This window comes from Columba livia, chromosome 1, assembly GCF_036013475.1.
Source record: "Columba livia isolate bColLiv1 breed racing homer chromosome 1, bColLiv1.pat.W.v2, whole genome shotgun sequence".
In the NCBI taxonomy this organism is placed as follows: Eukaryota; Metazoa; Chordata; class Aves; order Columbiformes; family Columbidae; genus Columba; species Columba livia.
In genome coordinates, this window is record NC_088602.1 from 142578509 (window position 1) to 142600807 (window position 22299).

At 42.4% G+C, this 22299-nt stretch overlaps 1 protein-coding gene across 1 annotated transcript; it reads right to left on the minus strand.

Annotated features, from left to right (window-relative positions):
- Positions 1-877: 877 nt before the first annotated feature.
- CD9 (CD9 molecule) lies at positions 878-21559 on the minus strand. Its single transcript, XM_065034302.1, has 8 exons — positions 21376-21559; positions 9098-9200; positions 6221-6318; positions 4979-5053; positions 3961-4053; positions 3295-3384; positions 1893-1976; positions 878-1224 (listed from the first exon to the last, which is right to left on the minus strand). Exons 1-8 carry the CDS (start codon positions 21439-21441, stop codon positions 1159-1161), a joined length of 675 nt encoding a protein of 224 aa, XP_064890374.1. The 5' UTR covers positions 21442-21559; the 3' UTR covers positions 878-1158.
- Positions 21560-22299: the final 740 nt, after the last annotated feature.

Below are 22299 nucleotides of genomic sequence, written 5' to 3' on the forward strand. Positions count from 1 at the left end.
ACATACCCAAGATACTTCAGCAGGGGAACACCAGATACAGGTACAGCATATCACCTTGGTGGTAAGGATCCAAGTCCATAGACAGCCCCCACCAGAAGATAGTTGAGAAAAAAGAAAGACAAAACAAAACTAAACACAAAGCCATTTAGATTAGAAGTCCAGAACAAATGGGTAATTCTTTAAGCTATGGGTTCCACAGTAGTATCTCTGCTCTCTGATACCTACTTTTAAACTGAAACACAATAGCTACAGCTCTAGCTGCTGCTACAAGCAGCTATTGCAGAGCTGTACAGTATCTTCTATGCAACTTTTTCCCCTCCTCTCACTTGGAAACCCGAGATTTGGCATACATGCCTAAAGCCCTTGAGACTACTTTGCTGGCTTTGGAGAAACAAAGCACAAAGCCAGTCACTGTGAGCACACCCTATGTGAATCTGCGTTATCAAGGGACTAAAGCCATGTCAGATGTCAGGGGACAGTGTTACATCAGCAGACAGGCTGATACAAGCTGGCTACAGAGTAGAGCCCAGCCTATTTGCATCAAAGTGACTCTGCCTGCCTATCACCAGTATGATAGTCATATTTTGCCACCTGTATGAAAATGACAGTAAAAATGTTACAACAGAAATATTTTAAGAATAATTAAGAACTGATGTGTTCACACACCCCAAGGAAAGGAGGAATGGTGATACCTTCCCTAACATGTTCTGACCATCTTTTCCATTCCTTGGAATTCCTTTCAAGTATGGCATTGGCATAGGAGGTATTTGCTGCTTTATGCTAAAGCCCTAATGATTTAACATTATGCAAGTTCAAATCCATGCTATGCAAACAGCATGATAAATAAGCATAGTAAAATCTCCTCTCCCCAAAAACATACAATACATCTTACTCTTTATTAAGTATCAAATTGTCTCCAACATAAATTACATCCAAATTATGTAAGTTTCAAGAAAGTCAGATATTTTATGTACAATATTTGTCTTTGAGTCAGATATACCTTTATCATTTTAACCTATAACATAAAAAGCAAATCTACATCAGTACCAAGTAAAGCATTAAAAAGGTAACAAATATATAACTTTTTAGAAATGCTTTCAGAACGCTAAAGTTAAAGACAAAGATTTTTATAGTGCAGCAGTCTTGTGTTTTTGGCTCTTAAACCATTTCTCTGTTTCTGCGGATAGCACAGCAGAGAACCATACTGAATATCATGCCGAAAATCTGTAAAGAAAACAAATGCATTAGAAATCAGGGGACCAAAGCACATTGTTCTGTCAAGATAGGAACAAGCATAGTTGCTGTTTCTGGCTCAGATGCCACATTAACATTATTCTGCAGTTTGTGTACTTGCCCCTCCACCCTCAAATTTCAGTCCATTTACACCAATTCCCCTCACCCTCAATACTTCAAGACAGATCTGCCATATCTCTTATGAAATCTTTAATCTTCCCAGCATATTTGTATCAATGCCATACTTTCATCCAGAGAAGTCAAAAAAACAAATGTGAATTTTCTCACTAGTACTGTTACTTCAGTCCTCTGGCAGAGTCTCTAATTGTTATAAAGGAAACACAAGGATCCCCAAGAGATACTAGGATTAAAAAGCAAGCTGGCAACATGACCAATACATCTTCACCCTTTATATGCACACACTACCAATACAACACTGCTAAAAGTACAAGGAGGCAGATCCTAATCCAAAGCAGAAGCAGGGAGGTTCAAGACACACCACCCACTGTGCTGCCTTGGGGCCCCATAGCACACACCCTGATCCTGCTGGTACTTGTCAGTAATGGAATGGGCTTGCAGACTGCCGTGCCAGGTACCATTCAAACTTCTGCCATAAGTATCCTTTGGCCATATGGCTACCCTCTAATCTGGAAACTCACCATTATTACAGCAATGCCAAGTCCAACTGCTCCAATCACATTCAATTTTGAATTGAAGACATCATCGATGGCATCAGGACAAGACTGAAAAGAAACAGTGTTCATTGGTGTTTGATACCTGCAGTTTGTTTCTGCTTGCTTGAGGATTTCTTGAGCTGCATGCATACATCCTAGGCTATGGGTGGATTCATGGAGGTACCAGTTTGAAGCTCCCAGGACAACAAATTACCATTGCAACAAAAAAAAGTTTAAGAACAGTCATTTCCCCAAAGACAGATAGCAGCCAAGGAAAAGAACAAGGAACAGAGGTATAAATCTTTAAGAGCCTGGCACCTGGTCAGTCTCATCCCAACTCCTGTCCTACTTATTCCAGCAGCAGACCACAGTGAACTGCTGAAAGCAACTTTTTCCTTTAATTGTTCTTTGTCCAGTCCACCATTATATGCCTTTAATTTTGCCATCTATCTACTGGCTTTTTTCTACAGTTGGGACTAGACCATAATCACAAGATTAAGTCAACAGATGAAGCTAAAACACACTTAGCAAAACAAAAACAAATAATAAAACCTGCCTGCTGCCTCAGCTACTCCTATATAGTCTAACTCAGCAGCTTGTATGGACAGGACTAAAGATATAGTCTAAATATAGATTGAAATCTCATGTGGTCAGATATCTGAAGGCATAAAACCATCTGTAGTGAAAGGAAGAGCACAAGTAATGTGAAAAAAATCAAGTCATTAATTGAATTCCTGCATCACAACAATCCTATTTTTCAATGGAAAACCCATGTAGGCTTTCTTGGAGCATGAAGCAAGACTACAAGCCAGTTTTAAGAAAAACAGGAAAAGGGTTAATTGGAAACTACATAAGGTGCCTCTTCTGTATGTGCAGCATACAGGCACTTTCGCAGCAATATTTCAGCAGGGGAATCTGATTCAGAGAATGGCTTCACAGTGACTCATCTAAACACACCACGAATACATTAGCAACCTCTCCCTTCTCTTGCCAAAACCTGGGACCTGCTTCTACCCCGTGCTCTACTTCTCTCCAACCAAAAGGGGAGTTGATAGGTCCCATGTAGCACCAAAAAGGTCCTTTGGTGATAGTAGTAGCCAGGAGAAGAGGGCTCTTTTTTTCTTTTTTTGAGGTGAAGTTTGGCTCTCCATCATGCCAGGGAGTGACACAGAGACCACACATTTCCCGTGCGAGTTCAGGTTTCCTGCTGACCCTGATTGTTCTTTCCACAGTAACAATATGTTGATTTTCCATAACTGGACTGATTATAGAGACAGGTTGCTAAGTGTGATGTGGGAATTTCCCATGACCAGAAGGGTTTAATCAGAAACATGTTTCTCATTCTACTCATGGGGCAGATTTGTTGGTAAATGAAGTCATGCTTTACCACTTGAGAAAGCAAGTCGAGCAAAGGCTTCTTTGGGCAGGTGTCCATGTACTGTGGCTCAATCACTCCTTTAAGACCACAGCAGTCTAGCTACAAGAGAAAACAGGAAAAGAGAACCAGGTTAAATAATCTTTATTTTTGTTCTGTATTTGGTAAAAAGGAGAACTAGATTATATTAGGCTTTATTACAGACGTTATGCAAATTTGCTTAGAAGTCCTGACAATTTGACCGCTCTAAGTGTAATTTTAACAAGCCTTTATTGCATTAAATGCCACAATTCTGAAAGGAAGAGCTAGATCTCATTAAGTATATACACGCTAATTTTGATGACAGCTTGTACTCCTTGCAGACACAAGGGTGACCTCATAGACATGCAGGTATGCACACTATGGTGCCTCTAGATCAATATCACCGGTTTAGTTTCTCAGCTTGCTTCTGAGTTTTAGAAAACAAAAACAGCTCTACGCATTTCAGAGGTTCAGAGGGACAAAAAGATGTACTGAATTCACTAATACCACACAAAAATATCTCTCTGCAATTTATTACTAATAATCCTTTGGTTTCTTGTATTTAAGGTATTAGACTTCTGCAGGGGGCTCAGTGACATGAAGAACAGTGTGAACGAACTGCATTACTGGCTGGTTTAAGTATAACCATGTACTTACAGCTACTTGAAATGCCTTCAGGGTTTCTCTGGCACCTGCTTGAGATCTCTTTTCATAGGTTTCCTTGTAGAAGCCCTTTAACTCTTCAATGACCTATAGGATAACAAAGAGATGTTGTATATTACTGTCTTACCTTAATTATGGAAAACTTATTCTGAGCTAGTCATTAAAAAAAAATCTACAACCTACAATACCCATCCTTTTGAGATGTAGAAATAGAGGGTGGAAACAGAGGGTGGACAGCATTTCTCTGGAACAGGTGAGCCTAACTGGTACACACCTTAAAAGCCACACTTAAACAGATAAGATTGTTTCCTTTCCAAGACTAATAGCTTCTAGGAGGAGTGAGAGAACCAAGTCTTTGCCCACTGGTTACACAAAATATTCCCTATTAACTTCTGTACACTAGAAGTTGCTTTATTCCTGTTGTAATACTAGCAGTAAAGCAACCCTGGATACCAAGCACCTTATTTTGAAACAAGACAGAATCTTGACTGCTTGTGAGGGCATAGCCCAGATCAGTCATGTTTTAGATGCAAAAACATTTAGCCTGTAGCTGACCCAGCTCCTATCTAGAAATGGTAAAGCTTCACTGATGACCTGCTTTGCTTCACAGCTCATCCAGGTACTACCTGGAAGGCATTTCTAGCATGCAACAGCATCTTGGATTCTGTCTTCTCTGATGGAATCTCATTTTTAATTATTAGAATGCATTTTCTTCCTCTCCCCCAAATCCCCTGGGTAATCAGAATTTGACTAGTACTGGTATAGATTTCAGTAGACTGCTAACTTTGTGGGCATACAGAGAGTCACAGAATGGTTTGAGTCAGAAGATACCTTTAAAGATCACTTAGTCCAACCCCCTGTCCCATATGCATGGGGATCTCTCACTAGATCAGGTTGCTTAAAGCCCCATCCAACCTGACTTTGAACACTTCCAGTGACGGGGTATCCACAACATCTCTGGGCAACCTGTTCCAGCATGACACCACCCCACCAACTTTTAAGAGTAACCTACCTTTTCTTTATTTGCAAATCCCCAGATTGCGGCAGCAATTTCAAGGGCAAAAATCACAAAAAGGAAGAGGAAGAACTAGAAAAGAAAGATTACATCATTAATTAAGACCACAGCACCACAAAGCAGCATCACACAAAAACTGCAAGCTTATCCAGTTTGCAGTGTTCAGCCTTCTGGGAATTGTCACTCAACCAGGTTCTGATTGGAGGTCTGAAATACCGGTAAGACTAAGAAAAAGGACACACTGCACTGGGTCAGCACTTCTTCCCAGGAGCATCAGAAAGCCTGGCAGTGTTTTCCAAGCAGAAGTCCTCTCTCTTGATCGTTGTTAATTAAAGCCTGTTAACTCAGACTTTGAAGTTGCCCAGGTCACAACACCTGACATCAATTCTTTTCTCTGGTTTGTCACTCCTATTCCTTTAGGAGTCACTACTTAATACCTAGCTTGTCACCAACTTCCAGAGAGCTAATGGTCACTTTGTTGTATATCCCATAAAAAAAACACAAATGTGTCATCTCTGTGTTTAATTGACTACCAGGTCCAAACTACCATTACTCTTTGAAGGCGCCTTAAAGAGTTGTTCAGAACTTCAAAGGGCCAGAGGCATTATTTTGCAAGGAATACATGAAATTAACTTCTTCCATGACACAGAAGGGGAATTGTTCTTTCACTGGCTATAGCAGCAGTCTTTTATTAACTAAGTCTTCTGGTTATTTGGATGAGTAGTTCCAGAAGCATAGAGATGTGCACAAACCCAGTAAACTCCACTGGCCCCTCCTCTCTGAAAACAATGAGGTTGCTCTCCAATAATTGGCTTGCAGAGCAGTTGTCAACTAGAAGAGCTCATCCTGTGATTATGAACAGTAGAGGCTTGTTTCGAGGATCAAATACCATAGTTCTGGTCTCAAAGATTAAAGATTGCACAGCCTTCAGAGTTCAGAACAAGCTGTTTAATAAATAGCATTGATCATGAACATATTAGCTTTGTTTCACACAGACTCAGTCTCGATACTTCAATGTCTGAATATGCCACTAACTCCTGAAGTCAGCTGTATTCAAATACAACAAGGACACTTGGATTTAGGGCCAGAAATGGAAACTATATTTAACACATTAGCATTACGTAGGTGCGCATGTGGAGCCAAAACAATCAGCGCCTGCTGCCCTTTAACTGCATAGCAACATTTTCCTTCCTTTCTCATTGTGCTGTTAAAGATTTAAACCGTACTCTGAATACTTACCATGCCAAGCATACATTGAGATTCCTGCAATGCACCACAGCATCCCAAGAAACCAACTAGCATCATAAGTGCACCAGCTCCAATAAGGATGTAAACTCCTAGGGAGGGGAAAACCAGACATGAATACAGGCTAGTTGAAAATTCAGCAGCAAGGTATAAAATTAGATATTCCACAAATAGTATTTATAGCTTTCGCCAAGGTTTAAGTTTCTTTAGCGAGGTGTTCCAGGAAAAAAAAAAAAAGGGCTATGCTTAATGTTCAAGCAAACACAGCTGAAAACTTGTGAGATGTATTGAGAAAACTGAAAGCTTCAACTTAACAATTAATGTGCACCAATACTGCAGTTTCACAAGTTTTAGATAGCCCTGTCATGCCCATTTTTCTAAGACAAATTGTAAAACACATTTTAAAACTGGCTCAGGGCCAAAGTTCTAAACTTATCTTCAGCTGAAGAATGCATTGCAGTTAGAGACACTGGAGCCAGTGATTTATCAACATCTCTGAATTCTTGAAGCATGCTACCTCTATGAGAATGGGTATTAAAAGGCATCATAATCATCTGTCATTAATGCTCTCCTACTGTGCTCTTTCATCAAGAAACACTGAATTATTTCACCAGTCACGGTGGTACAAGTCTATGCTTCAGGAGCCTAACTTGACAGCCTCTGTAACTACAAGAAACTCAGCATTTTCTGCTTTTGCAAAAGCAAGTACTTTTTCAAACCATATCAAGTGGCTGAAGCATGTAGACCACTCTGCCCAGAATTTCAGTATAGTGAGAATGTTGGAGCATAGAGGGCAAACATTTCTGGGCTACAAGACTTCATTTATGCCCAATCCTCTCGTCCTTGACTTGGGATCTGCCAGCTTAAGCATTACAGCTGCTGGTGAGAGTAGAAAGAGGTAGTCAAGAAAACCACTCCCAAAGGATGTCAGGAAAGCATTACTGGGTTGGTGAAACATACGACAAAGAATCAGCACAACACATGTAGAATTAGAATGACATCTCTATAAATAAAGACAAAAATACAGTACTGGCCTCCAGGGACCCTATTGATACTATTCGAAGAAACTGATATGTAAGCTTTTGCAAATGATATTTTCTAGATGCAAACAAAAAAGATTAGCTGCTAAAATAAACATCTACTTGATTAAGCATATGTAAGTGATTAAGCCTGACCTTTCTTATCAGCAGGAAATTCCAGCACAGATTTTTTTTTTTTAGCCCAGTTTAAACTTTTTCCATTTTGAAAAGAGTATATCAGAACCTCTTGTTTCAGTTATTTTCAGTCATAGAGAAAGCTTTTGAGGTAACTTGCTTTGTTATTAGGTGCAAATTGACATTTTTTTTTCTTTAACTTCCTATTGAAAGTTGCAGTCAGTAACTACTCCCAGAAACATATGTCTAAACAGTAATTCCTGTTAAACTACTTAAAACTCAGTTTAACCTACAGAGATTTTGAGTAGGCTTATTTCATTGTTTTGCTGTGTTCAGTCAGTAGCTGAAGTATCACATCATAAAACCTTTATGTTTCAGGAGGTGAAATAGTTTAGACTACCCAAAATAAGACTTGTTAAATATTCAGCTCAATGGCTAAGTTTAGATTTCTGTTCCCTTTCCAAGGACCAGTTAAAAGCATCTGGAAATCTTTGTGGCAGCTGCAAGAAGCACCCTGTTTGCTACCATGCCATCATATCAAGGGTGAAATAAAAGCTTTCTTACAGATAAGTGCTCTGCATGCCTGTGGCTTCTTCATGAAGTCACACATGTATTTCTATATTCCAGACTATGGTTCCTAACAAACCTCACTCGTCATTCCGAACATCACTTCCCATAGGCATAGGCTACCCCAGTACTATAAGACTGAAACATGAGTTGCACATACTAGCATACCTTACACAGTCTTTACCAACCCTTTAGACACCAGTTTGGGTGTTGTGACAGGTCACATAGCTCACCAAAAGAGACAGTTTCCTTGGCAAGAAAAAGACCAACCTAACCAGGCTGTGGATGGCTAACAATGCCATAAGGACATGGCAAATCCAGGTGCTACAAGGATGTGAAATGTAGGTATAAGGATGGTCCAAATCAGAGATGACAGCCTAAAAGTGACTGTAGAGATCAAAAACTTAAAGTTAGGATATAATCCAATTCAGTTAGGAACTCTTACAATGACAGAATAACCAACTGAATATACATGTTTGTCCCCTAATTGGTCATCTTGCAAAACAAAATATATTAAGGAATAACTTCCACCTGGTCTAACTAAAGCTACATTGATGTAGGTTGCCTGTAACAGTTGCTCATATAGATCAAGATATTTGTGCATCCTTTCCATTGCACTCAGTATAAAGTAGCATACAAAGGGTTGTAAGAGTTAGACAATAATACGTATGCTCCTTGTGAGAGATGAGGCGATATGCTTGTGGTTTTGGGTAGCTTATGCTGGTCACTTTGTGGGGGAAACAGTTATTAATGTCGTCTGTGATTACTCATTTAGTTTAGAGTGAAACTTTACTGACTCATCTTGTGAGAAGCACCAGGAAGAGATGTCCTCCGTATCTCCCAGGAGTCCCTGGGATTACAAAACACTTACCCAACAGCACCCTAAGAGGAACTGCAGAGTTTAAGCTGGGAAAAAGATGAAGTGATATAGAGAGACAAGAAACTACTGGTGCGACACTGCTGCTGCCTGCATGACACCTCACAAACAGAATCTGGTCCCCTGCACCAGCCAGAGGCAGCTACTCTCTGCCCCACTGAGGCTGTTTACAGCCATTTTGTCTTTAGCCTTTGAGGAAGATGAAGGTTTCTAGGCAGCATGAAAATCAGGGCACAAGTGTGATCTATCACCCTGAGCCATTTCCTTGCTTACCCGTGTAAAATGTAGTGTTGTTGGATTCCAGTTCAAAGATGCTTTTGGTCTGTGAATCAAACCGAAGCCATAGTCCAATTGCAAGAACTGCTGTCCCTGCAAGCTGTAAGAACAAGTAAACCTTGTTAAATAATACCAATTAATGCATTCACCCTTGCATTAGTAACAACATCAGAAGTAGACACAGGATACAGCTTTGTTATTTAAAGAGGTGGTGACAACCAGCATAAAAGGATGGGGATACCAAAGAACAAACTTATTTCCTGGCTTGAGGCATCTTGTTGACAGATACATTTACATATTAAACTACAATGCCACAGGAGAACAATGCCATTCTTGTTTTCTTACTGAAAATACCCAAGGTTTACCAAAGTGCCAAGTGTCAGTATTTCCACTGATCCCTCCACCCTTTGTTTTATTCTGAATGACTAATGACCTTGTATGGCTTAGTGATCTTAAATCTTCACAATGAAGGACAAGTGTACCATAAGGAAAAAGCACCTTGTGAGGTCAGCTAAAAGTTTTAGTGTATTAAACAGACTGCTAAGTGTTCAGTGCACTGCAATATAGAGTTTAGAAAGATTGCTCTTTTTTCACAAAACAGGATAAAAACAATCCAATAAGTGACCACACTGATAGGAAGAGGAAAACAGAGGCTGCTGAAATAGCAACACTGCTCTGTGCTGATTTGGAATGGCACAATAAAATTTTAGATAATATTTAGTTTTATTATATTATCATCACTGCCTGTGTGCCTCCAGATTCCTTTTAACATCAGTGTCTGTGTTTGCAGCAAGAGACTGGACTCCTCTATTCAAAAACATGAAAATGAATTTCAGCCATAATAGGGCCTTTGCAGTACCATTTTTAATATGATAGAATTTTTAATACACAGAGCTCAATGATCAGTTTTACCACTGTATGTGTCCTCCATCTGAAATTACAAGCATTTGACAAGAGGTTTCTTCTTAATATAGTTAGAATAAAAACATAATATTTGGTCTTTACTATTGCATGAGGTAGGCTTTTTGCCATTTTTGTCTCAAGATTAAGTCTCATTGCATTGTGTGTATAAATTAGCTTCTGGATGAAACATCTAGCAGAAGGCACTGGAGAAGCATTGCCAAAAAGAGGGAATTGCACTAGAGTATGGCAAATTCTAGCAGTTTGCTTTGAACAGGCCAAGACCTCCTTGTTTTAAAAAGAAAATCTGGGGTCAGGTTGCATGCAAGAACAAAAAAAAGAAACAAGGACCAACTAGAAAGCTGGAGACCATGCTTCTCAGCCCTTAAGACTAATTAACTACCAAAAAAATCTCTACAAAAGTGAGATGAGAACAGAAATGCCACACATTGCAGCAGACATAAAAAAATTAAACTTAAGAGTGAGAAAAGTTCAGAAAGTCTAGAGCTTGGGTTAGGCAAAGCATGTATGATAAGAAAAAAGAGACAAAGCCTTATCTCTGATAAGTAGTTCCTTCTAGGAGGGAACAACATTCTTGATTCACCTCCAAGAAACTGGAAAGTGTTTACTTTAAAATGTTAATTTTCAGTGAGAATATGGAAGGAATCCCCACAGAAAGCACCTGAAATGAAGCCAGACTGCCCCAGCCCCACATTCTCCCCACAGAGAGCCCGAGGGCCCTTGCTCCCCACCACAGGAGTACTGGCATTCCTTGACAGCAGGCGTAGCTCTGCTGGCCATGGATGTCTTTGCTAACCTCCAAGGCTTGCTCTACCAAAAAAATAAAGCTTTGAAGACTTCCACAGGACAAAAAGGATGGAGTTAAGTGAGGGTTTAATGGAAGCTTGTAGCTTGTCAGCAGAATGCATCCTCACTGGTGTGCTACAGGGCTCAGGTATCAGTGAAGAAAAGCAAGTCACCAGCTGTGCCAGAAAAACCAGCAGTTCTTGTAGAGCAGGCACCTGACTCTCAAGCCTGCCTCAAAGAGGAGCTGCAGGGTTTTAGCTGGGAAAAAGATGAAGTGATACACAATGCATAAAGAGCCAAACCCAAAAGGAGTTTTCCAGACATATGCAAAAGGCACTTTGTTGGTGTCTGGGGTGTGTAGGCACAGGTTTACTCAAAGCATATAGCAAGAATCAAGTCTGCACATAGCTGCTGCTTTCCTTGTTTGGTCTATCCTGACAAAAGAGTTTTCAGCTGGGCCAAAGAACCTTGGTGTAGTACACAGTATGTCACCACAGAGTTACTACTTCAATTTACTGTGCTGCAGCAGCACTCCAGGGGGAGGGGAGCAAGAGTGGGACTGGCAGAAAGAAGGGTTGCTGTTCTGCCCATGCTCACTGCTACAGCATCACTTGAAAAAAGCCTTTGCAATCTCACCTCACTTCAGTCCAAAACCCAGGAGGGATTAGTGATGGAAAAAAACTCACACACTGCCTCCAGCCTACAGTTAAGTCACCCAGTACTTACTAATACTCTGAGACTCGCTTTCCTGAGTCAAAGAGTCTTCAGCTTTTATAGGCATCCAGATCTGGAACATTAGGAGAAGAAAGCTACAGCCTCAGCTTGTTTTCCTAGGAACTAATGAATTGCAAAGTCACAAGCCCCAGCTCACCCAGCTGTCTGCATCTACCCATATTTCTGGTTTGACAAGCCTCAGTGTCAGAGAGCTCAGGATATTGCTGCAAATGGAGCACGACACAAAGGTCTGTAAAACTAAAACCAAGAGCTGATCCCTCAGCAAACCTTTAAAGCCAGAGTACTCACATTGTAAAGGAACTAAGACATATCACAATCATGTAGGTAATCTTACAAGCCCAAGCAAAGCACAAGGCTCTGTTAACCTCTTTGAGAAACAAACTGGTTAACACCAGGGAGAACTGACATACTTCCTTTTCAAAAAAGGAACTTAACTGGGAGGGTAGAAGGGTTAAGTGTCATGTTTTCCCCTTAAGACAGTCATCCTGTGAAAAAAAGTTATGATGACAGAGAGGCAGGATACTTATTATGGGATCACGGAAGAGCGATAATACTTGATGTCAGTGAACTACTCCACATCACTAAATAAACTGTAGGATTAAGTAAAGTGATGATTCTCCCAATGGTGAACTAGAAAAAAAATGGAGTTCTTTATTGCAAGAAAAAGGGACTTTTTTGTCTCAGTTTCTTAAGGAAAACAAACTTGTGTTCTCCGTTTGTGCTCTTCCTACCCACAATGACCACTGAAAATAAAAAAATAGTTCTAAAGCAGAAAGCAAGAAAGTAATTTGAAACTTCGAGTCTTCACCAAAACAACAACAGACTAGGGCATGGAGGAAGAGGCAAGGGCAGCGCCACAGGCACGCACTGACCTTGGCAGCATCTCAGACCAATCTGGCACACCGGAGGCTGGTATGTGGCCACCTCTTCGCTCAGCAGTGCTGCGACAGGAGGTTTTGGCAGCCACATTGGGGTGGTTTTCGTAGCAGTCTTTTTCCTCCCCCGGAAAGGGATACAAGCACCCCTTGTCTGGGCTGCACGGAAGCAGATCCCCAAAAGAGCTGGTTGTTAGGTTTTTAATCCAAGCGTTTTCCCAATGTAACAGACCAACACACTCATTTTGTCATAGGAGTTGACTAATACAGGATATTTCTAAGTCTATCCTGTGCTGAAAAATAAATTTAACAGAAAAAGAATGAAACTTTTCTTGAAGCTAGTCCTTCTCTGTGTGCAATAATCTACAAAACTAAAAGAACAGGTTTGTGTGTTTACGAAACATGTAAGAAGTATGTTTCTGCAGTAACAAGTATTGGAAAGGCAACTCAGGAAACAGTTGTTTTATCAGTCTCACCAAAATTTTAAGTCACTCACTGTACTGGAAAAGTTTATGACAACTGTTTTCCAGTAACAGCATGTCCTGGCTCAAGTATGCTACCAATGCTCTGCTCAAGCTAACGCAGCTTCTTTGTGCTTCTTCTAACCACTACTAAGCACTTTACAGCTCCCAGCACATTTCTACTTGACTCATCACTATCCTATAGCTGTGATGGACATACACTAAGCAAGGATAAAAATACCTGGTCATTCATCCTCTAATCCTATGGAGGCTTTTGTCTTTTTTTTTTTTTAAATGTATCTTTATTGCAACAGAGGAAAAAAAAAAAGCCAAACCAAACCACAAACAGCCTTTTTGGTCTGTCTTCCTTTCTTAGATAGCCCTCTACCTTCTCTATGAGTCTCCTGTGCAGGACTTCCCTCCTCCCACCCATCCAGCCTCACATTCTGACAAGTACCTTCTCCAAAGCCATCCTTTTCCATTGGTCTGGTCTCCCCCTTGCAAACTAAATTGTTTTGTCTCTGAGCATATCTAAGGGTGTGTACCCTTATTTATCTTTGACAGCCTGCTTTCTTTCAGCCTTCTATGTGACAAGAGATGCTGACAAAGGATCTGTACCTCTGCAGAAGGCAGTCACTGCATACTTGAGAGGAGAAACAACCTATCTATCCTGGAGGCAGAAGTCTTACAGAATACTCTGCCTTCCTCCCCCATCATACTTGACTAGCTCCTGCATGAACTTGGAGCATTCATGGCTGAGGCATGCTATCAAGCAATTTCCTCTGCCATTTTTTTTCTTTAATACCTGATGTTTCACAGATATGGTCTCCTAGCAGTAGACTTGCACAGGGAATCATGAGATTTAATGATAGAGGTATAAAGACATTAAAAGCTTAACCTTTTTAAACTAGAAATGCTAATTTCTGTTAACATATCCCATGATACAATAGTACATGACACTACTTTGGGAGGCTAGAAAGTTTATTTTAGGTTTAACCACTACTTTGCAAGGACCATTTTGTTCAGTCCCTTCTGACCTTGTCACTTTGATCCATCTGGAAAAGCCACAGTCCCCAGGCAAGCACCCCACTTGCTGCAGACACCTTACAGCATTTTACCTTTTCATGGACAAAACCACCTTTCAAGGGGCTCAAGGTCCAAGCAGTTATCAAGTCCTTACAGCTGGCAGATAAAGCTTTGAGAGGGGGGACACTTCCCTCAAGCATCCACCAGGTTACTACCAGCCCTTCTTCCACTTCCACAACATGGAGGCAGGGAGAGAGAAGCAATAAGACACTAACAACTTCTGATGCATGGATCCAAAGCCTGTAAAAAAGTTACTCATAGGAAACCATGGGCTCTGCTATTTTAGCACATTCAGGCCAAGCTTACATGCAACTTCTATCAAGTTCATGGCATTTACCTCTAGCGGAAGGTAGGTCAATATATGAAAATAGAGCCCATCAAAAATAAAGGCTACTTTCAGTGTTGTCAGCTCAGCATTGCACCTAAAGAATTACCATTACTAATTATTTTTTCTTGAAGTAAAAAGCTATGTCAGGCTCTACATGACTGTTCCTTGCGTGAGTTTTACCCAGGGTGTGTCAGAAGTACAATGAAAAAGCCACTATCTTCCCTTCACCTCATAAACAGGTAAAAAAACTCAGGTAAAAATCTCAGATCTGCATAAATTAGACAAATAACTTTTTCCTCACTGTGCAAGACAGCAAATTAATGAAGCCCAGACCAGATATATGATGTTGCAAAGCACATAGGCAAAGAAACTGAGGACATTACTAGCAGTAATGAACTGCGTGTTTCTGTCCTGTTACTTGCTGGTACTCTATAAATAAAAACCCATAAACAGCAAGTACCAGTGAAACTCAACATTATTCTAAACCCTTAATTACAGGATTAGTGTTATCCACAACAGCACAGGTTTTCAAACTTCTGAAAAAAAGCTTTCATAACAGATGTGCAGTGAGTGCTAGCAGTTATATAAGAAACTGCAGCTATTTCCAAACTCCTTTAAAAAAAGTAGATGGGAAAGGAAGTATTTTTCTCTCTGCTTAAGCTAGTTTCAAGAATGTTGTGGGCTAAGTTAATGTCACAGCATTTATTGTAATAAAATGGTGCTCCAGTACAGTAGGAGCAGCGTTACAGAATTCCTGAACGACCGCCAAGATTAGTGCCCATTTCATACAAGTTCCTATTCAGAAGTCAGTCTACTACATTTGCAATTTAAACTGCAAATAGGAGGTAGGGTTGCTAGAACTCTAACTACAAGTAGCTTCACATCAAGTTTCTCAAGGCAACACCCTCCAACTCCATTCCTGACTGCACAGCACCTACCAGAGTTAAACTACTTTGAGCTGAGCCCAAGCAGTATTTTGATTCATATGCTGCAGTCAGCAACTAAGTAGATTACAGAGGGCAACAGCAACTGATTTCTGTTCCTTTTGTACGTGTGTGTGCATACATACATACAAACACACATGCATATTTTCCTGGCCATCCTGCAAGTCCCCTTCTCCACTTGAAGAGGAAAAACCCTCTGCAGAAGGCAGAGCACCAAATCGCTGCTGGCTGTTCCTGGTGCAGCATGTGCAGATGAAATTATGGCTCAGAACAGGTATCTTCAAGTTACAGAAAAGAGCCCTGCGGGACTAATCTTACTTTAGTAGGCATTCCCACAGACAAATGCACATCTACATAACACAAGCCACTCTGAAGAGTGGAGAGCCGGGACAAGACAGTTGCCTTGTAGTGTAAAGAAGCAAGAAAATCATTGCTCAAAGACTCAACATGAACTCTGACTGTACGCTACAGCACTTTGCCTATAATAATGAGATTACAAGTATTAGCAGATGTCTTCACATTCCACAAAATTCACAAGGCAAAAACTTAGCATTTAAGTTTAACAATGGCAAGCCCTTGCTTTTGTTCAGCATCAGGTCGGTGGGACAATACACAGGCACAAGCTCCATATGCACAGCTACGCCAGGTGCTTCCCCAACACACAGCAAGTTGCTCAGAGCCGCCAACACTTTTACTAGGAAAAGATTTTGTCACCAGGGCCAACAAGACTAAGCAAACTCAGCAAGTTAGGGGAGCTCAGCTAGAGGTAGTCACTCATTACACAATTCAACATAATTAAGCATGTGCTGACACTAAGGCTGTTCAAAAACAGCTTTGGCAGGACCACTTAGGTGTAAGGCACATAATGTGATGTTTCCACTTACCTCTTGCCAAGCTTGAGTTAGCTTGGTAGAAAAACTTTACTTTACAGAAAAATATTACTTCTGTATCAGTCTCAACACCTCCCTTGCCAACCCCAAACTTGCAAAGACCTAAACTGGTACAGCTTTCATTACAGACAATGCCAAAGATGCCAGGGTCAGTAATCCCAAAACAGAACGGTAGGCAAACCAAGGTGAACACACACCAGCCCTACCAAAGAAGCACAACAGTGAAGAACCTAGTGTTTGCAGTGATACCTGAACTGAAGGCAAAAGGCAGCCACCCTTCTGAGAAGGGACTGGATGATGTAACTTACTCATCTATTACAGTGCAACAGTAAAATGGTTCTCTACAACTTAGAGATGAGTGCAGTGCTTCAGACTTCAGAAGCATGACAAGCATTTCTAGCAATGACCCACAACCCCCCATACCTGCCATTCAGGCCACAAGCACATTTTAACCAAAGCTCTGGATTGCCAAAAGTTTTGGAGGACATCATGCTAGGAGATGTATGCTTGGTCTGGCCTTACCAACTGGAGAAAAGCCATCAGACCAGTTACCTTCATAATCTAGCACAGCATCCTACAAGGGGGCTCTTCAGGAGGGCTATTAGAATCGGGCAGACAGTAGCCTTTCCTAGGACTAACCTCCTACTTTAGATGTTGAGCACTTACAGGTTGTGCAAAAACAGACTGTACCTTTGGAAAAATTAACTGAGGGCTGCCAAACACTACATGCATTAATTAGCCATTGAACTGTATGCTCCACAGTACATGTTGGGGAGAAAGCACCACAACAGCATTTTCCAAAACTTCATCTTCTCATACTTAAATACCCTTCTGTTCTTGTTCACTGACTCTTTTGATACAGTCAAGTCCTACCGACTATAATACCTGGCCAATGATGATACTATAGACCTCTAGCATGTTTCCAGGCTGAAGAATCCAAATTCACTCAACAGTTCCAAATAACAGAAAATCTCTTCTTCCTTTCCCAAACATTACCAAGCTTATGTTCCTCTCAAGGTAGACAGAAGACCAGAGCATCCCACAGCATTACAAGACAGCAGCACACCATGGATTCATGCAGTGGCACCATCTTTCTGCTTCTCTAGGTTCTTCACTTCTGAAGCAGGTTTTTATCTGCTGGTACTGGTACCCACTTGATGCTTTCATGAAACTACCATAGACCCTTTTCTCCCAAGATTTCATCCCTTTGGCAGCAGGTGTTCCTGATCCAACTACTTCATATCTCCAGGCTACTTTCTGCTCCTTCCTCCCACATGTTACTAGATACCTACCTTTGGCAAGTGTCACACACCATCTTGTCACATAACCTGCTACATCAGCATTCACCCATCTTCATCACTCTGAATACTGGATGCTGCTAAGGCAACAAAGTGTTACTTTACACGCATTTTCAGATTAGGTGGGGCTCTGTTGAGCACCACACAGTTTGCTCCTGCATACCAGCTCTGCTGGTTTTCTCTACCGCAAGAGAGCTCCACCTCATTTCAGCCATGCCTCTCCTCAGTCAGCAATTCATTCCTTACAGGTTCTTACTCTAGTACTGCTTAGTTTCCCCAAGAGCTTTGAGGTTTCCAGGAGACACTGAAAAAGTGAACTACCACTAACCACCACACTCACTCTCTCTCTAAAACTTGGGTTTCTGAAGGCTTCAAAATTAGCAGCTTCTTGAAGTCTGAATTCCCCTTAAAGTAGCCAACCTCTCTTCCCCAATGTCATATCTCCATCTGTACATAAACTTATTATTCTTAAAGAGTCTTCTGCTCTGCCTACTCCAGAGGCACCACGTGTTCAACTCTCTACATAACCTAGAATAGCATAAAAAAAAACAGCCTCAAATACACTGCATTCCAGCCCTCTGGCACTGAGGTAAGTGGTGAACAGGAGGCTTTACCTAATCAAAATGCATTTGTAGTTCTGAAGTAAATGTTGTGTGACCCTCGTAAGTTTGCTTATCAGCACCTGCTGTTCACCACCTTTACACCAATAAGTAAATTCAAGCCTGTGAGGGATTTAGAGTCAAAGATGGTTTAAAAAAAGAGTACATCTCAAGGTTTTCCCCAACCACATCCAGTAAGAGAAAGTCCCACAGCACTTTACTCTTAACACACTTTTATGCCTGGACAGATTACTGTCTGTACGGACTCCCTGAAAGCTCACTGGTAATGATGTAACGAAGAGTAATGTGTTACCTGGGTTTGCTTTTGCAAGTTACACCTAAAGTTCTCTTTTGACTGGCCTTATTATATCTTTGTATTTAATCCACCAGCATTTATGAACCTATATCATTTTCCTTTGGACACAGCTTCAACTATTTGAGAGTCTGTCAATTTTTTTTTTTTAATAGCCTGCTATATCCAGCTGTTTTGTTCTTACTGCTTCCTCTTGCCCTCACTCAAGTCTCCAATGGAGGCAAATAGATGCCACCTAACATGCAGTCTACAAATACATGCAGGTTTACTGCAGACCATTTAAACTTCTCACCTGTTCTTCTGAGGCAACTTATTTTAGAAAAAGGAGGTACTGTGTGAATTTAATCACAGCTTCACAGGACCTCCTAGCTTCTCTTGCTCCAGAAGGTGCATTAAATCTAACTAAATGATTGTCACCATTCCAGAGTATCGCTTGGGCAATAGGACACCACACCCACAGACTATTCAGAAGCAAGAAAATGCTTGTTCCTCCTACTGAGGGCTGTGGGGGGGTACATGTTTCCAAGGCCGAGAGCCAATCACTCATTGTGCCTTAAAGTTTAAAATCCAAATTGCACTCAGGCACAACACTTTTGCTCAATTTATTTCCAATACTTAATGGATTTCTCATGTCTCTGATGTAATAATATCAAAGCCTTCTTTCATACTAGGGTTGTCCCTGTCCTCTAGTGCTGCCTACCCCAAGACACCTTCTCTTTACACTGTGCATTGAAGCCTAAAAGCCTAAAATAGCCCAAGACATTGCTACTTTATTCCTCCACACAGGACACGAAGTTCAGTAACACCATAACAAACTCCCCTCCAACAGTTTTGGTAGGGCACAGATATATGTGCTAAGCTCCAAGAGCCAAGGACTCCTCCAGCTGGTCTACAAACACACTTAACCCTGGCTAACCCCAGCTACTGCATTTACTGCCTCTCAGTGCTTCCAGCTAGTTGCCAGGACACACCAAAAAGAAGCATTTATCTTCCTTCAGCCCTTCTTCCTCTTTTCCCCACATCCTTGCTGTGTTTAGGTGACCAAAGCCATTGCTTGGGAAACACACTCAAAGAGATGCACCCTCATGGCTCCTCTGGGCAGCAGCACCAGCCTACAGGAGATACAATCCCAACTTCTCCTCCCCTCCACTCTATTAAGAGGTCAAGCTTGCATCCATGCTTACTGGGCACTCAAATGTGCAAATAAAGCGTCTGAGTTTTCTTACCATGAAACCCCCAAGCAACAGATGCCTCCCAAGATAAATGAAAAGCCACTCCCTATTCTCAGCCCTGTGCCCTAGATAGGAAAATGGTAGTGCTCACATTAGAAGCATTTTTGAGGCAATGCCTTTCCCACAACAAGCATTCTTGTACTATAAAATAGTTTGTACAAAGTCTGTAGCTTTAAGAAATATATATACGAAACCACAAAGCAAATGATGCCTATTTCCTCCTGTTTCAACAAGAAGTTTAGCACTTTACTGACCCAGAGGTTTCAGCCAGTGTGTCATTAGACTTTTTCTTCTTACCACCAATAACCCTCCAAATATGACCCCCCTGCTCAACCTCCCAGTGAGTCTCAGGTGGCAATAAGTGCTTTTCTGTGCCTTTGTGAAGTTCTCTTGCACAACTTCCCTCAATTGCAGCCCAGTTCCACTGTCTTACTTATGGAAACACATTTTTTAAGTTGAAAGATCACAAGCACTTTATTGCATCTTCTAGTCATCCCACGTGCAAAACTGTAACCGACTCCAGAAGTGGTTTCTTGCCACAGCTCCAACATAATTTCTCCACATCAAAGGGTGAAAAGGAGTCACACATGTATTTCTCCACTGTAGCAGACAGCCAAGAGAAAACTCATTTTTGAACCTAACACTTCACACCTATACATTAGGCACACAAGCAGTTGTACTGCATTCTCTGTGTACTTTTCCATAAGATGGACAATGCGAAATTTAGACGTCAATACCCCAAGTCCTTGAGAAGCAGCCATAACCTCTTAGTTAAGCCACACTTTCTGACCCTGCCTGGCAAACAAGAGATAGCCATGCCAGAAACCACAACGGAGATACAATTTTCACTTGTGGTGTGCTCCTACAGATAAAACTATATTAGCTTTTTCTTTACATGATGCTGCCTAGAAGATCTGAGGCAGAAGCCATGGCTTCAGCTGAGTCTCCTACCAAGCTGAGTTCACATACATGACAACAGTGACCACAAGTGTAACTTGTGAGGAATCAGCTCAGCACCCTCCGTTACAGACTTCGCACCAAAAAAAAGCTACTGAGGAGTACAAACTGCAAGGAAAGTTTCTGTGGGAGCACTGTATGTACTGCTGAGGGGAAAAACTACCTTCACATCTAACATCCCCTGCACACGTTAACAGGCAGGACACGCAGTTTGCCTTATTCTAACCACAGTTCTACAAAAAAAAAAAAAAAAAGAGAGAGAGAGAAAATAAAGTAATAAGATGGGTACGTATCTCACTTAGACACCTCCCGCCGAGAGGGAGGTGACAGGCAGCACATTTAGTGCCGCAACAGGTAACCGGGCGCCGCATCCCCTCTGTGACCGGCCCGGGGACACGCCCGTCCCGCCGAGACCAGGCGGCTCCGGGCCCCGCGGGGCAGGAGGCGCCCGCCCGGAGCGCCCCACCCGGCGACAGGGAGAGCGGCGCGGAGACGCCGCCGCTGCCGCCGCCCTGCCCGGACACAGGTACAGCGACCGCCCCGGGAAGTCCCGGGAGCGGCAGGGGAAAGCCCCTGGAAAGTCAAGGTGGGAAAGCAGGGCCAGGCACCCCTCACCCCCTTCGCCTGGAGAAGAGGAAGGCGTGGAAAACAAGTACGAAAACCGGCATTAAACCAAACAACTAAAAAACCCGAACAAACCACCACTCCCAGTACTTTGCCCTCCCCATGGCTACCTCCCGGGCAGCCCCGCAGGGTTGCGCCGGGCATGGAGCGAGAGAAGAGGCACAGCCCTGCTGCGCCCCAGGCTCCATCTCGGGGGATCCCCTGGGGCCGGGCGCGGGTCCCTCACCCAAAAAATGAAGTTGAAGCCGAAGAGCAGGTACTTGATGCACTTGGTGCCTCCTTTGACAGGCATGGTGGCGGTAGGGACGGTCGCAGCTGGGACACCTCTACCCCACACCACTCCTTAAATCCGTCTCTCCTGCTTCTCTCCCGGGCTGCCCCCTCCCGCGGCTGCCCGGCCCCTTGCCCGGCCCCCTCCCCGCCCCCGGACCGCGCCCCGCCCGGGCCGCCCAATGATCTGCGCTCTCCACAGTCCTGCACCTGCCCCCGCCCCGCCCCGGGAGCGGCCTCCTCACCTCCCCAAACCCCCGCCGGGGCTTGGGCAGGGGATGCGGGGGAGCCCGGGGCGGGGTTTCCCTGGAGGTGGTTTCCCACCCACGGCCCCGCGCGTCCCGGGCACGGGCGTCGCTCTCGGTGTGGGGATGCTCCGTTGCCGCGCCCAGCTGCCGTCCGGGGGAAATAGTTCAGCGCTGTATCAGTGTAACGTGCAGAAAAAATGGGTAGATTGCAGCTGCGTGCGGGGCAATAGTGTGCCTGCTCTTGCGTAGGTTTAGTTTAACTGAAATGCATCACTCTAGTTTAAATGAGTGTTTTCCTGTACAAGATAAATCTACAGCACAATTTAAATGCTTTAATCTTTCATATATGTCTGTACAAAGGTAGAAGCATACATTTTAGGAAAAATTAGGTGGTTTTGGATAAGTTTCAGCCCGCCAACTGATCCATGGTAACTGGTTGTACACGTGCCCTTAAGTCACCCCAGTTGGGAGAGAAAATATGTTAAATTTCAGTGAAGAATTTCCCTTTGATTTTAATGGAAAGCTCTGCACGCAACTTCTGAGTCTGTTAGCTCAGAATGAAAACTGAGGGCTTGTACCTTAATTTAATACAGTGTGACTAGAAATTCAGCAGTTATCAAGAGTCAAACAAA